The 17183-nt window shown below is 40.0% G+C and overlaps 1 protein-coding gene across 1 annotated transcript in view; it reads left to right on the top strand.

Annotated features, from left to right (window-relative positions):
• Wdr33 (WD repeat domain 33) overlaps positions 1-13222 on the top strand; it is a 162561-nt gene extending 149339 nt beyond the window's left edge. Inside the window, exons 11-12 of the mRNA XM_070079498.1 lie at positions 986-1124; positions 11661-13222. Of these exons, the coding sequence (XP_069935599.1) occupies positions 986-1124; positions 11661-12606 (1085 nt within the window). The 3' untranslated portion in view covers positions 12607-13222. The remainder of the gene's footprint in view (positions 1-985; positions 1125-11660) is intronic.
• The last annotated feature ends 3961 nt before the right edge of the window (positions 13223-17183 follow it).

Genomic DNA, 17183 nt, shown 5'->3' with positions numbered 1-17183 from the left:
ATGTTTCACATATGTGGTAAGCTTCTTAAGTCTAATACAGAGGAGAATGTATCATAGACAGTAGTAGTGGTGAGGTAAAGATGATGTACTCAGTCCATCAACCTTAAAGAAATAATTTGAGGTGGTCAGTCCCTCAGTCCAGAGAAGATTTTTGCCATCCATGTAGGCAAAACATTTCAACAGTAAAAATACCCATCTTTTGCACATGTGTCTTACTCATCAACTTGTTAGTATTACTTACCATTTCCAACATCTATGATTTTGTTTCCTGAAACATTTGATTTTTTTCCTTTGCTCTTGTTCCTTAATAAATTATATGCAGTTCATATTCCTTTAACCCGTAAACGGTCCAAACGTATATATATACGTTTTTACCGCTAGTGCCCCAAACGTATATATACGTTTTATGTGTCCTACATTTAACATTGCCACGATAAGCCTGAGTCACCTAGACATGTGAGAATGGGTGTGAGCACTCACTGTGCACCATATTAAAATAATTGGGGATGCCTGGGTACCATATGCTTTTTTTTTTCCTATTAAAAAACAACAATTTTTTTTTCTCAAAAAAGTTGGGGCAGTACAGTAGTGAACGTATATATACGTTTGGACCGTTTACGGGTTAATTAACAAGCTATGCCTCTCTTCCTGTGATTTATTGAGCCCTTTCATTCTCTTCAGTACTGACACTAGATTGTTTCTTTACAAATTTGTTTCCTATTTTGCCATTTGTAAGGTAGATTTATGAATGGTTTAGCCAATTATCAAAGGGATTTCTGTAATCTGCATTCTTAACTGTGTTGTTCTACTCAGGACACAAACTTAGCCACACAGTAGTGAAAGTAGATAATGTTCAGTGATATACAGAAAGGTGAATATTGATAGAAAATAAATAAATTTGTAGACAAAGAGTATATTAGTTCATAAAGAAATTGTTTTATCATTTGGCAAAAATAAAATTTTTAATAAATTATTGGATTTACAGAAAAAGTGGCAGGTGATGTTATTCAGAATGCCTTTACTACAATGGAGGAGGAAGAGGCCATAGCAGAAATAACGGGTGACTATGAATTTGCTAGAAAACTCATAAAGGAGAAGAATCAACTCCTTAATCCTAGTGCTAAGTAAGAGAATAAGTATTATATTCAGATTTTTTGTGAAACCTTAATTATTTTCTTAATTTAGATCAAATCTACATAGAGGCAGTTCATACTGTAAATTGGTGAAGCATTTCTAAAAAAGGGTACTTAAAGAAAGGAACATAGAGCAAACTATTTTCTCGCTGACATAAGTTTTTTACATCATTTTACAAGCATTATATATTCAAACAGCACATTGTTTGAAACAAGGCACTTCACAATTATATATAATGTATCAGTGAAGGAATAGGGTTGTAAAAGAAGTGAATGCTTGGGTGTTAGGGAGAAGTGTGGGATTAAAAGATAATGACCCTTATACAAAATGGGAACTATCAGTTTTGCTTTGCTGGTGACACAGTACTTTTAGGAAATTCTGAAGAAAAGTTGCAAAGATTGGTGGAAGAGTTTCAGAGGCTATGTAAATGAAGGAAATTAAAAGTGGATACAGAAAAAGGCAAGGTAAAAAAAGTGCGGACAGTGAAACATTAATTATCAGATTTGGATAGAGAGAGTATGGAAGCGAATGTATTTACATAATTGGGACTAGACATATTGGCAGATGAGTCTATGAGAGAGAAACTGATCTATACAGTAGAAGAGGGCATTCAATGGGATGGTAGAGTACCTTAGATAACTCCAGGTTTTGAAATGAACTGAGGTAGGATAACAGCTCTTAACCTGTAATATTGATTTGTGTGAAGAAAAATCTTTGTTAGTTGAGGCATTTATGGAAAGAAAGAAATTTATGTGTGGAGGCAAATTGGTAAATATACCAGAGTATAGTGGTACAGTACCAACACTTTTATACGGGGGAGAAGCATTGGCTTTAAAATGTTGCAGTAAGGAGTTAAGATGGAGGCAGTTGATGTCATGTATGGAGTAAATATTATCCTTAGACTGCAGAGTGGGGGAATTACAAGAATCAGAAGGCTGAGAAGGGGTTGCTGAGGTGGCTTGGGCATTTAAGAAAGGATGAGGCAGATGGTGATTAGGAGGGTGTATAAATCTGAGGTGGAAGGAAGGAGGTGTTGGGGTCATCCTAGGAAGGGTTGGAGGGAGAGGGTAAAGGAGGGTTTTGAGTACTATGAGCTGGAGCATCCAGAAGGCTTGTATGAGCTTGTTAGATTGGACTGAATGAAGATGAATGTTTTTTATGGCTTGACATACTCTTGAGTGTGAGCAAGATAACATTTATGAAGGTATCAAGGAAACCACTTAGCCAAACTTGAATCCCTGAGGTGGGAAGCACAGTGCTGCATGTTGATGAAGTGGATGGATGGAAATGTTACGATTTGGAGGATCATTTGAATTGTTATGTCTGCACACTTATGACAAGACAGCTGTTGAATGAGAGATGGTGAATTTGTTTCCATTTCTGAGAGATCACCCCCCTCAGTGGGAGACAGCTAATGTGTTGAAATGAAAAAGAAAGTTTAGGGGAGAGGAATAAAATGAGATGATAACAAAGAGAACATAAACTTAAAGTATTTCTGGTATAAGTGAAATTGGTGAGATGCTGAATAAAGGTGGTAGGGAACAAGAGTGAGTGTTATTTGGTTGTAGTTACAGTTAGAGTAAGAGGTATATGAGGCAAGAGGAAAATGGCAACAGCAAGTTAGGGAGAGGTGAAAATTTGCCAACTAAGGGAAATTAGAGTGAGATAGAAGCAACTGTTAGGAGAAAGGTGGGCTAGTGAGCATATATGTAGTGTGGGGGTTGAAGAGGGGTGGGATAGTTTTAAAAATGCATTGTTAGAATGCGGAGCAGAAGTTTGTGGCTATAGAAGGGTAGGTGTAGGAGGAAAGAAGAATGATTGGTGGAATGATGAGGTAAAGGATGTAATAAAAGAGAAAAAGTTTGCTTATGAGAAGTTTTTACAAAGCAGAAGTGATATAAGAAGGGGGGAATATATGGAGAGTAATAGAGAGGTGAAGAAAGTGATGAGAGAGTGCAAAAGGAAAGCAAATGATAGAGTGGGTAAAGTGCTATCAGAAAATTTTTGTGAGAATAAGAAAAATTTTGAAGTGAGATAAATAACTTAAGAAAACCTAGGTAGCAAATAGATTTGACAGTTAAAAACAGAATAGGGGAGTTAGTGAGTGGTGAGTTGGAGGTATTGGGAGGATGGCAGGAATATTTTTAAGGAACTGATGTTGATGATGAGAGGAAGGCATTAATTTCATGCATTGGCCAGGGAGGTATGACATCTTTTAGGAGTGAAGAAGAGCTGGATGTGAGTGTGGGGGAGGTGTGTGAGGCATTAGGTAGAATGAAAGTGGGTAAAGTAGCTAGAACTGATAGGATCATGACAGAAATGTTAAAAACTAGGTGAGAGGGGATATAATTTTGGAGTGGTTGGTACTTTTGTTCAATAATGAATGAAAGAGGGGAAGGTACCTAGGGATTGGCAGAGAGTATGTACACAGTGGCCCCCTGGTTATAGGCCGGTTTGGTTATCGGCTAACTCGGTTATCGGCGGGTTTTTCGGCGCCCGGTTATTGGCTGTTCGCTTGGTTATCAGCCATTTTGGATGCATCCATCCGCCAGCTGGGGCAGCTTGCCCTTCAGTTTGGCTTTGTCTCTCGGTGGCTGAGGAAGCTTCTGCTCATACATCCAAACATTTCGTTTGTTTACCATTGTTTTTAATGGTTTTTCTTGCAGTGCAACTGTGAAATAAGTAAAGATGGCTCCAAAGAAAGTTCCTAGTAAAGTTCCTGTGGTAAAGAAAGTGAGAAACACCATGGAATTTAAGCGTGAAGTGATAGAAAAGTTTGAGAGTGGTATGAAGGTGGTGGAACTTGCCAGGATGTACAGCAAGAATAAATCAACAATTACATCCATCCTGGCAAAGAAAGAACAAATCAAAGATGCTAATGTTCCAAAAGGAGTAACTTTTCTAACTAAACCAAAGCCACCAATAATGGAAGAGATGGAAAAGTTATTATTATTGTGGATTAAGAAAAAAGAATTAGTGGGAGACAGTGTTGTGGAGTCGATCATTTGTGAGAAGGCAAAGCAGTTGCATGAGGATCTTGCAAAGAAAATGCTTGGAACAAGTGCTGCAGTTTGTGAATTTAGGGCCAGCAAAGGATGGTTTGATAGATTTAAGAAGCATAGTGGCATACACAGTGTTGTAAGGCATGGTGAGGCTGCAAGTTCTGACAAATGTGCAGCTGAAAAGTATGTTCACGAATTCCAGGACTATGTAAAGGCTGAAGGATTCAAACCCCAACAAGTGTTCAATTGTGACGAAACAGGCCTGTTTTGGAAAAAAATGCCAAGCAGGACCTACATTACTCAGGAGGAAAAGGCACTGCCAAGACACATACCTATGAAAGACAGGCTTACTCTTTTGTTGTGTGGTAATGCTAGTGGGGATTTCAAAGTGAAGCCTTTACTTGTGTATCACTCGGAAAATCCCAGAGTGTTCAAGAAAAACAATGTCATGAAGAATAGATTGTGTGTGATGTGGAAAGCTAATCATAAGGCATGGGTCACAAGGCAAATTTTTAGAGTGGGTTGATGATGTGTTTGGCCCAAGTGTGAAAAAATACCTCCTGGAAAAAAAATTGCCACTCAAGTGCCTCCTGTTACTGGACAATGCTCCTGCACATCCTCCATACTTGCAAGACCAAGTGTTTAGGGACTTAAGTTTCATCACAGTGAAGTTCTTGCCTCCTAACACCACTCCTCTCCTCCAGTCCATGGGCCAGCAGGTTATTTCTAACTTCAAAAACTCTACACAAAAGCAGTGTTTCAGAAGTGCTTTGAAGTGACCTCGGACACTCAGTTGACCCTAAGAGAGTTCTGGAGGAATCATTTCACTATCCTCCATTGCATATGCCCTCTAGGTAATGCTTGGGAGGGAGTGACTTCCAGGACTTTGAACTCTGCTTGGAGAAAACTGTGGCCAGATTGTGTCCAAGAGAGGGATTTTGAAGGGTTTGAGGCTCACCCTGACCCTGACCCTGACCCTGCTGACCCTGTGGACTCTGTTGTGGCACTGGGGAAGTCCCTGGGGTGGGAGGTGAGTGGCGAGGATGTGGAAGAATTGGTGGAGGACCACAGGGAAGAGCTTACCACTGAAGAGCTGCAAGAGCTTCAACTTGAACAGCAACAGACTGTGGCTGACTAACTTGCTTCAGAAGTGGAGGAAGAGGGCGTGAAGGAGGTGCCTTCTTCAGAGATTAAAGAGGTGTGTGCAGTGTGGACTAGGGTGCAAGCTTTTGTAGAGTAAAGAGGTGTGTGCAATGTGGACTAGGGTGCAAGCTTTTGTAGAGAAACACCACCCTGACAAAGCTGAAACAAGCCATATTTGCAACATGTTTAGTGACAAAACCCTGTCCCACTTCAGGGAAATCTTAAAGAGACACCAGAAGCAGAGCACTCTGGGCAGTTATTTTGTGAGACAGGGGTCCATTGACTCTCAAGCTGGTCCTAATGGCATTAAAAGACAGAGAAGGGAAGTAACCCCAGAGAAGGCTTTGCTACCTAAAGTCTTTATGGAGGGGGGTTCCCCTTCCAAACACTAACTCCTCCCTCTGTCCTTTTCCCTATCTTCCAGAAACCAGCATTAACCTTCAATAAAGGTATGTAATACTTACATAATTTTTAAAAAAAATTATTTTTTTGTGAATATTTTTGTTTGGAATGGATTAATTGTATTTCCATTAATTCTTATGGGAAATATTAATTCGGTTATCGGCCATTTCGGTTATTGGCTGACCTTCTGGAACGGATTACGGCCGATAAGTGGGGGTCCACTGTAGTTTTTTATACAAAGGGAAGGTGGAGACAAGAGATTGTAAAAATTATAGGGGAATAAGTTTTCTGAGTATACTAGTTAAAGTGTTTGGTAGGGTTATTATTGAAAGAATTAGAGATAATACAGAGAGCAGGATTACAGATGAATAAGGAGACTTTAGAATGGGTAGGGGATGTATAGATCAAGTGTTTACATTGCATATAAGTGAACAGTATTTAGATAAAGGTAGGGAACTTTTATTTCATTAATGGATTTAGAAAAGGCATATGATAGGGTGGATAGGGGAGCAATGTGGCAGATGTTTCAAGTGTATGGATTATGTAGTAAGTTTCTAAATGCTGTAAAGAGTTTTTATGAGGATATTGAGGCTCAGGTTAGGGTGTGTAGGCCTTTGACAGGGCTGTGTAATGTCACCATGGTTGTTTTATATATTTATAGATGGGGTTGTAAATGAAGTAAATGCTAGGGTGTTGGGGAGGGGGTGGATTTAAATTATGGTAATTAAACACAAAATGGGAGTCGTCTCAGTTACTTTTTGCAGATTCTGTGCTTTTGGGAAAGTCTAAAGAGAAGTTACAAAGGTTAGTGGACAAGTTTGGGAGGGGTGTGTAAAGGATGAAAGTTGAAGGTGAATGTACATAAGAGTGAGGTGATGAGGGTATCAGTGAGTTAGGTGATGAGGGTATCAGTGAGTTAGGTAAACAAAAATTGGATATCACATTGGAGGGAGGGAGTATGGAAGAAGTGAATGTGTTCAGATATTTGGTAGTAGATTTGTCAGCAGATGGGTTCATGAAGGATGAGGTTAACCATAGAATTGATGAAGGAAAAAAGGTGAGTGGTGCATTGAGGTATCTGTGAAGACAAAAAAATGTCGTCCATGGAAGCAAATAAGGAAATGTATGAGAGTATATGTGAGTGTATATGAGAGTATATGAGAGTGAATGCGTGGGGAGTTTTGAACCAAGTGTGAGAGTACTTGTGGTTGGGGATTTCAATGCTAAAGTGAGTAAAAATGTTGTGGAGGGAGTAGTAGGTAAATTTGGGGTGCCAGGGGTAAATGTAAATGGGGAGCCTTAAATTGAGCTTTGTGTAGAAAGAGATTTGGTAATAAGTAATTCATATTTTATGAAAAAGAGGATAAATAAATATACAAGGTATGATGTAGCACGTAATGAAAGTAGTTTGTTAGATTATGTATTGGTGGATAAAAGGTTGATGGGTAGGTTCCAGGATGTACATGTTTATAGAGGGGCAACTGATATATTCAATCATTATTTAGTTGTAGCTACAGTTAGAGTAAGAGGTAGATGGGACAAGAGGAAGGTGGCAACAACAAGTAGGAGGGAAGTGAAAGTGTATAAACTAAGGGAGGAGGGAGTTCGGGTGAGATATAAGCGACTATTGGCAGAAAGGTGGGCTAGTGCAAAGATGAGTAGTGGGGGGGTTGAAGAGGGTTGGATGAGTTTTAAAAATGCAGTATTAGAATGTGGGGTAGAAGTTTGTGGTTATAGAAGGGTGGGGGCAAGAGGGAAGAGGAGTGATTGGTGGAATGATGAAGTAAAGGGTGTGATAAAAGAGAAAAAGGTAGCTTATGAGAGGTTTTTACAAAGCAGAAGTGTTATAAGAAGAGCAGAGTATATGGAGAGTAAAAGAAAGGTGAAGAGAGTGGTGAGAGAGTGCAAAAGGAGAGCAGATGATAGAGTGGGAGAGGCACTGCCAAGAAATTTTAATGAAAATAAGAAAAAATTTTGGAGTGAGTTAAACAAGTTAAGAAAGCCTAGGGAACGTATGGATTTGTCAGTTAAAACAGAGTAGGTGAGTTAGTAGATGGGGAGAGGTAAGTATTAGGTAGATGGCAAGAATATTTTGAGGAACTTTTAAATGTTGAGGAAGAAAGGGAGGTGGTAATTTCATGCACTGGCCAGGGAGGTATACCATCTTTTAGGAGTGAAGAAGAGCAGAATGTAAGTGTGGGGGAGGTACGTGAGGCATTACATAGAATGAAAGGGGGTAAAGCAGCTGGAACTGATGGGATCATGACAGAAATGTTAAAAGCAGGGGGGATATAGTGTTGGAGTGGTTGGTACTTTTGTTTAATAAATGTATGAAAGAGGGGAAGGTACATAGGGATTGGCGGAGAGCATGTATAGTCCCTTTATATGAAGGGAAGGGGGACAAAAGAGATTGTAAAAATTATAGAGGAATAAGTTTACTGAGTATACCAGGAAAAATGTACGGTAGGGTCATAATTGAAAGAATTAGAGGTAAGACAGAATGTAGGATTGCGGATGAGCAAGGAGGTTTCAGAGTGGGTAGGGGATGTGTAGATCAAGTGTTTACATTGAAGCATATATGTGAACAGTATTTAGATAAAGGTAAGGAAGTTTTTATTGCATTTATTGATTTAGAAAAGGCATATGATAGAGTGGATAGGGGAGCAATGTGGCAGATGTTGCAAGTGTATGGAATAGGTGGTAAGTTACTAAATGCTGTAAAGAGTTTTTATGAGGATAGTGAGGCTCAGGTTAGGGTGTGTAGAAGCTCAGGTTAGGGTGTGTAGAAGAGAGGGAGACTACTTCCCGGTAAAAGTAGGTCTTAGACAGGGGTGTGTAATGTCACCATGGTTGTTTAATATATTTATAGATGGGGTTGTAAAAGAAGTAAATGCTAGGGTGTTCAGGAGAGGGGTGGGATTAAATTATGGGGAATCAAATACAAAATGGGAATTGACACAGTTACTTTTTGCTGATGATACTGTGCTTATGGGAGATTCTAAAGAAAAATTGCAAAGGTTAGTGGATGAGTTTGGGAGTGTGTGTAAAGGTAGAAAGTTGAAAGTGAACATAGAAAAGAGTAAGGTGATGAGGGTATCAAATGATTTAGATAAAGAAAAATTGGATATCAAATTGGGGAGGAGGAGTATGGAAGAAGTGAGTGTTTTTAGATACTTGGGAGTCGACGTGTCGGCAGATGGATTTATGAAGGATGAGGTTAATCATAGAATTGATGAGGGAAAAAAGGCGAGTGGTGCGTTGAGGTATATATGGAGTCAAAAAATGTTATCTATGGAGGCAAAAAAGGGAATGTATGAAAGTATAGTAGTACCAACACTCTTATATGGGTGTGAAGCTTGGGTTGTGAATGCAGCAGCGAGGAGGCGGTTGGAGGCAGTGGAGATGTCCTGTCTAAGGGCAATGTGCGGTGTAAATATTATGCAGAAAATTCGGAGTGTGGAAATTAGGAGAAGGTGTAGAGTTAATAAAAGTATTAGTCAGAGGGCTGAAGAGGGGTTGTTGAGTTGGTTTGGTCATTTAGAGAGAATGGATCAAAGTAGAATGACATGGAGAGCATTCAAATCTGTAGGAGAAGGAAGGCGGGGTAGGGGTTGTCCTCGTAAAGGTTGGAAGGAAGGGGGTAAGGGAGGTTTTGTGGGCGAGGGGCTTGGACTTCCAGCAGGCGTGCATGAGTGTGTTTGATAGGAGTGAATGGAGACGAATGGTATTTGGGACCTGACGATCTGTTGGAGTGTGAGCAGGGTAATATTTAGTGAAGGGATTCAGGGAAACCGGTTATTTTTATATAGCCGGACTTGAGTCCTGGAAATGGGAAGTTCAATGCCTGCACTCTAAAGGAGGTGTTTCGGGTTATTAGCAGTTTGGAGGGATATGTTGTGTATCTTTATACGTATATGCTTCTAAACTGTTGTGTTCTGAGCACCTCTGCAAAAACAGTGATTATGTGTGAGTGAGGTGAAAGTGTTGAATGATGATGAAAGTATTTTTCTTTTTGGGGATTTTCTTTCTTTTTTGGGTCACCCTGCCTCTGTGGGAGATGGCCGACTTGTTGAAAAAAAAAAATGAGAGTATAGTGGTACAAACTCTTTTATATGGGTGTGAAGCATGGGTTGTAAATGCTGCAGCGAGGAGGAGGCTGGAGGCAGTAGACATGTCATGTCTAAAGGCAGTGTGGTGTAAATATTATGCAGAGAATTTGTTGTGTGGAAATTAGGAGGTGTGTAGTTACTTATTTTATATTTTTATTATCACACTGGCCGATTCCCACCAAGGCAGGGTGGCCCGAAAAAGAAAAACTTTCACCATCATTCACTCCATCACTGTCTTGCCAGAAGGGTGCTTTACACTACGGTTTTTAAGCTGCAACATTAACACCCCTCCTTCAGAGTGCAGGCACTGTACTTCCCATCTCCAGGACTCAAATCCGGCCTGCCGGTTTCCCTGAACCCCTTCATAAATGTTACTTTGCTCACACTCCAACAGCACGTCAAGTATTAAAAACCATTCATCTCCATTCACTCCTACCAAACACGCTCACGCACGCCTGCTGGAAGTCCAAGCCCCTCGCACACAAAACCTTTACCCCCTCCCTCCAACCTTTCCTAGGCCGACCCCTACCCTGCCTTCCTTCCACTACAGACTGATACACTCTTGAAGTCATTCTGTTTCGCTCCATTCTCTCTACATGTCCGAACCACCTCAACAACCCTTCCTCAGCCCTCTGGACAACAGTTTTGGTAATCCCGCACCTCCTCCTAACTTCCAAACTACGAATTCTCTGCATTATATTCACACCACACATTGCCCTCAGACATGACATCTCCACTGCCTCCAGCCTTCTCCTCGCTGCAACATTCATCACCCATGCTTCACACCCATATAAGAGTGTTGGTAAAACTATACTCTCATACATTCCTCTCTTTGCCTCCAAGGACAAAGTTCTTTGTCTCCACAGACTCCTAAGTGCACCACTCACCCTTTTTCCCTCATCAGTTCTATGATTCACCTCATCCTTCATAGACCCATCCGCTGACACGTCCACTCCCAAATATCTGAATACATTCACTTCCTCCATACTCTCTCCCTCCAATCTGATATCCAATATTTCATCACCTAATATTTTAGTTATCCTCATAACCTTACTCTTTCCTGTATTCACTTTTAATTTTCTTCTGTTGCACACCCTACCAAATTCATGCACTAAAAGTATTATTCAGAGGGCTGAAGAGAGGTTATTGAGGTGGTTTGGTCATTTAGAGAGGATGGAGCAAAATAGCATGATTTGGAGGGTCTATAAATGTGTAGAGGGGGGGAGGAGGGGTGGGGGTCATCCTAGGAAAGGATGGAGGGAAGTGGTAGAAGAGGTTTTGTGTGCAAGGGGCTTGGACATGCAGCAGGAATGTGTGAGTGTGTTAGGAGTGAATGGAGGTGAATGGTTTTTGGGACCTGACGAGCTGTTGGAGTGTGAGCAGGGTAATATTTTATGAAGGGATTCAGGGAAACCAGTTTGCCAGACTTGAGTCCTGGAGGTGGGAAGTACAATGCTTACACCGTAAAGGAAAGGTTTGGGATATTGGCTGTTTGGAATGACATCTAAATTCTCATATCTGAGTGCCTCTGCAAAGACGGTGATTATGTGTGAGTGATGGTGAAAGTGTTTCTTTCTTTTTTGGATCACCCTGCCTTGGCTTGTGTGTTGAGAAAAAAAATTGTTCAGTATTCCATGAAAAAAGGTATGAGAGTGTGATTAAAAACATAAGTATTTCAGGTGAGGATGTCAAAATAAAGACTTGCTTTTCACAGAAACAACAATGCACAAACCATTTTATCTTTCCTTGATATTTTCATATTTTACACAATAATAGTTTTCCTCATGCCATAATTGTAAATATGCATATTCAAATAAGGTTAGTTTTAATTCAATAGTAACATTTTTTAAACTTGAATTCTTATTTACAGCAGTGAAGAGTCTACAGAGAAAAAGAGTGGAGGATTCCAGGGTCAGTTTGGCGAACAGAACACTCAGAACACTAACACCAGTAGCAATAGCAATAACAATAACAATAACTTCCAACCTGGCCCTCGCAACTTCAACACTTCAAGAGGAAACTTCAGAGGCCATTCTGATGCAGGATTTACCCGTGGAGGACAACGAGGAAATTGGTCTCATAGAGGAAGTTCTAGAGCTGGCTTTGGTTCAGGAATGAGCGGATCAAGATTCACAAATGAACATGGTGATCAAACCTTTGAAAACGATTGGGGTTATGAAAACCAAAATAATGGTGATAGCAATATTAATAATGATGGTGGAGAAAGAGGTAACATGGAGGACAGAGGCCAAAGCTGGGTTCGAGGTCGTAGTAGAGGAAGAGGTAGAGGAGGCTTTAAGGACTTTGGAAACTTTGATGAGGATGAACGTGGAAACTGGAGTAGACCTAATCACTGGCGAGGAAGAGGAGGAATGCAAGGAGGCGGCTTGGATGATAGTCCAGGAGGTAGGGGAGGAGGAGTGGGAGGAATGGGAATAGATCATGGTGGTGGTGGTGGGGGTGGAGATAGAGGTGGAGGTAGGGGTGTGGACAGGGGTGGGAGTGGTAGCAATTGGCATACTGATGATAGCTCATGGAATGGTAAAGGTGGAAACTTTAATAATAACCAGGAAGGAGGGTGGGACAATGAAGAAGGAAATTTTGGTGGTCATGGTGGACGGGGAAGCTCTTGGAGAGGACGTGGAAGATCATTTAGAGGAGGGGATTTCCAGTTTGGAGGAAGGGGTGGAAGGGGAGATTTCCAAAGAGGAAGAAGTAGAGGAGGTGACTTTCAACGAGGGCGGAGTAGGGGAGGAAAGTCATGGGGAAAAGGCAGAGGTGAGGGTAGCAGCGGTGGTTGGGACAACTTCCAGTAATATATTTTTTTCGTGCACTGGGTGTCTAGTTCATAAGTTCATATGAGGAATTATGGTGTTCAGGTTTGTTGATACATTGGTAGCTTCCTTGGTGATCAGTTTACTTTTCCCATTTATTTATATATTAATATTGAGAAAGTTATAGTGTATGTTTCACTTTACAGACAGCTACTGGTATCTGTATATATTTATATATATTTTTTGTACAGTATTTTGCAGTAATTCAGGGTTATATTACTCTTTGGCAAATTTTTTCATAAATAATTTTAATATAGTTGTACAACAATTTGAATTAACCTTTGAATTTAAAATTTTGTGAATAAGGACAATTTGAGAAACTCACTTGCTTGTCACAAAAGAATCAACATTCCTGCATCACCAATGTGGTTCACTCATTTGATTATATCTATTTTATCATACATCATCCTCATCATTATTTTTATCATTATCATCATCACCATCATCAGAGGAGATATGTACAAATTCTACACATCCATCATACTTCAGACTTGTCCAGATGAGTATGATCATACCATTCATTATTCAGTAGGTTTTTAGTGCATCAGATCATTTTCAGTGTCAAGTTTGTATTAGAGTGGGTGGAAGGAATCATGATTACTGGAACAGGGAACACCTGCTGCCCAGGGCCATAATGCTTTATCATTAGCTCAAACATGTCTCGGGCAAAAAATGCTGAAAGTCCCACATCTTTTTAGAATTTCTTTGTGAATATAATAATAATAATTATAATACTGTAATAAAGTTGGTAGAATTACCGACAATATGTAAAGTCAAAGGACACAAGTGCAACTAATGTGACATTTATTGTGGCAACGTTTCGCTCTCCAGGAGCTTTATCAAGCCATTACAAACAATACATGGACACAGAGGGCCTTTATATACCCTCTGTGTCCATGTATTGTTTGTAATGGCTTGATAAAGCTCCTGGAGAGTGAAACGTTGCCACAATAAATGTCACATTAGTTGCACTTGTGTCCTTTTAATTATAATACTCTCTAAAAAAAAGTTGGTTATACTTGCATCTGAAAAATGAATGAATTTATAAGATGTAAATGGAAATTCTGTTGAAAAGAAAACACAAAGAAGCACATTGTCTTAAAAAAAACAAGTCCAGACAGAAACTTAACTAACTGGAGTCCTTGATGTGTCTACTTTGCAATAATATCTCAACACCTGTTTTTGTGCACAAGACTAGATTCAAGATTAGATTCCAACTAGAGTACTGGTTTTATAATAGTAGACAATAGTTTATGAAAGCAGCCAGTCTTCATTTTTGTTGGTTGCATGTGGCCTTGTCAATTTTGATATTATCTTTGGAAAAATACCATCTTCATTAGCCAATACTATATATTAATATGTTTACATAATGCTTCAGCATTCTGGCCTGTTGTATTTCCAATTTGTATGACTTGTGTTGTCAAAAAAATTATTTGTTTAATAAACATTTGCCATTCATTCTCATAATTTTTGTCCTTATATGAGATTGTGCAATAGGCATGTGTGAGCATGTTAGATGGGAGTGAATGGAAACAAATGGTTTTTGGGACTTGATGACCTGTTGGAGTATGAGCAGGGTAATATTTTGTGAAGGGATTCAGGTAAACTGGTTAGCTGGACATGAGTCCTTGAGGGGGGAAATAGAATGCCTGCATTTTAAAGGAGGGGTTTGGGATATTGACTATTCAGAGTGACATCTGATCTGTCATATCTGAGCGCCTCTGCAAAGACAGTGATGATGTGTGAATGATGGTGAAAGTGTTTCTTTTTTGGGTCACCCAGCCTTAGTGGGAGACAGTCAACATGTTGAAAAAAAAAAAATTGAAAGACTTTGCAGGTAGAGTAAGGAAGGATATATTTAATTTTCTAATAGCCAGATTACCAAGGACTGTTCATAACCGTAACAGAACCCAAACATGGTCCTGGGTTGTCTTTGGGTTCAGATGAGCCTGTTGGAGCACAATTAGCTCATAATTGTACTTGCCTTCAAACACCTCAGTTAGGACTCCTCAAGGAAGGTGTTCTTATGATAGTCAGGGACCCTTGGTAAGGAAATTGGGCCTGTCATCCCTTTTCTTAGATCAAACCTGATTACTTCCCATTCTCACATGATCCTTTTGGGTTTATCATCACTCCCATGAATGCAGTACTTATCCTTTTGGGTTTAGTGCTTCACTTGATTATTATTAATCCAATAAATATAATAATATTAATGTAAACACTAACAATATTATAATAGCATATTGTAATCCCGCTTAGGATTTTCTTGCATTTTTTTTACTGCACTTTCCTCCTATTTTCTTTCTTAATTATCACTCTTTCCTCAAGGGAGGTCCCTTGATGCTGGTGATGGGCTGTTGATTCAAGGAATTAGACCTGTGCTCCAACTCCTTGAATCAAGCCTGAATGCCTTCCCTTCCCCTAGGCACTGTATGGCCCTGTGGGTTTACCACTTCCCCTGTGAATGCAATAATAATAATTCTCAGTATAAACTTCACTCCTTCAATGGGGCTTGATGATGACACAATGAAGAGCTCATGATCCAAAGAATTGAAGCTACCCTCCCTTTCCTTGGACCAAACCTGACTGCCTCTTATTCCCCAAGATACTATATTCTATTACCCCTGGGTTTAGTGCTTTCCATGAAATAAAAAAAAAATGTGGGTGAAGCACTCTTGATCCAGTGAATTGTAGCTACCCATCCCTTGGATCAAACCTGATTAGTATACAGTGGAACTTCTACTTACGAGTTTAATCTGTTCCATGACCTTGCTCACATCTGGATTTCCTCATTTGCAGAGTCAATTTTCCTCATTTAAATTAATTGAAATGAAATTCATTCTTTCCAGTGGAATTCCAGGCACGAGAAAACACTGCAATAATTTCCCTAATATCAACTCTGTGGCTTATTGATCTATCACAATTCATGTAATATGACATAATAAACAATATTAATAACATAGAAACATGATACACCTACCATCCGACTTACGACCTGCTCGACATACGTCCACTCGACTTACGACCGTGTATCTGGCAGCTGGGCTGGGCCGGCTGATGCACACCGCTGTACAATATTTGACAATACTCGCGGCGGCAATGTGTCATGCAGGCAGCATCAGTTTGAGTAACCCTGCCCTATCAGCAGCATCATACTGTATTAACTGTACTAACTGGACAGTAAATTTCACCATGGCCCCTAAGATGAAGTCTGAATCTTGCACTGGAGATTGTGGCAAGAAAGGCTCTTACTCTCGAACTCTCTATTTGTTTTCACTGTTGCACATAAACCTGTCTGTATCTGTCTGACTGTATATCTGTCTGTATCTCTGTGTCTGTTTATCTGTCTAATAGTGTGTCTGTCTTTCTGTCTACCTGTGTGTCTTTCTGTCTACCTGTCTGTCTTTCTGTCTACCTGTGTGTCTTTATGTCTACCTGTGTGTGTGTCTTTCTGTCTACCTGTGTGTCTTTCTGTCTACCTGTGTGTCTTTCTGTCTACCTGTGTGTCTTTGTCTACCTGTGTGTGTGTCTTTCTGTCTACCTGTGTGTCTTTCTGTCTACCTGTGTGTCTTTCTGTCTACCTGTGTCTTTTTATGTCTACCTGTGTCTGTCTGTGTCTACCTGTGTGTGTGTCTTTCTGTCTACCTGTGTCTGTCTTTGTCTGCTTGTCTGTCTCAGAGCCACTCATTAAGAGTGTACTTGGTCTTGAAGATGCCATATTAATAATGATAATAACAATAATAATCACTGAGGCGCATTAAATGTGTATAAAACGTTAATATAGACATTTTGCTTAATCCATCTATGATCTTTTTTCAAAATTATATAATAAACATGCTACATAACATATAAATTAACAAATATGAGATGTTTTTCTGGTCAGCTTGACAGTGAACAGGAACCGTTCGTGTCCGGGCTGGTAACAACAACAACAACAACAATGTTTGTTTACATAACTCGTGAACATTCTACATTCTCATTCTCTCTCTCATTTATTCATTTAATCTTGTTTACTCACCTCTCACTCTACATTAAAACTACAGATATTTTAAGGCAAGTAATGAGTGGACACGATTATTATATTATAGCTTAATAATAATAATATTAATATTAGTACATATGTATTATTGTAATAATAATAATTATTAATATTATTATTAATTTAGGGCACTGGAGCACAGATCCATTGTATGGCACTTTGTCTGGATTTTTTGGGTTATCCTAGGTAATTTATAATATGTATGATAACTTGACTTAGTGTACCAGTGAGAGAGAGAGAGAGAGAGACAAAGAGACAGCCACATTCGGTCAGCCAGTCAGCCAACTACCCACCCACCCACCCATCCAGCTGCCCACCCACTCATCCAGCCACCCACCCATCCAGCCACCCACCCACCCATCCAGCCAGCCACCCACCCACCCACCCATCCAGCCACCCACCCACCCATCCAGCCACCCACCCAGCCACCCACCCATCCAGCCACCCACCCATCCAGCCACCCACCCATCCAGCCAGCCAGCCACCCACCCGGCCAACCACAGACCCGACCACCTAGCCA

Source organism: Cherax quadricarinatus, chromosome 6 (genome assembly GCF_038502225.1).
Source record: "Cherax quadricarinatus isolate ZL_2023a chromosome 6, ASM3850222v1, whole genome shotgun sequence".
Taxonomy (NCBI): Eukaryota; Metazoa; Arthropoda; class Malacostraca; order Decapoda; family Parastacidae; genus Cherax; species Cherax quadricarinatus.
Note: the sequence above shows the minus strand (reverse complement) of the source record. Positions and strands in the feature narration are given on the sequence as shown.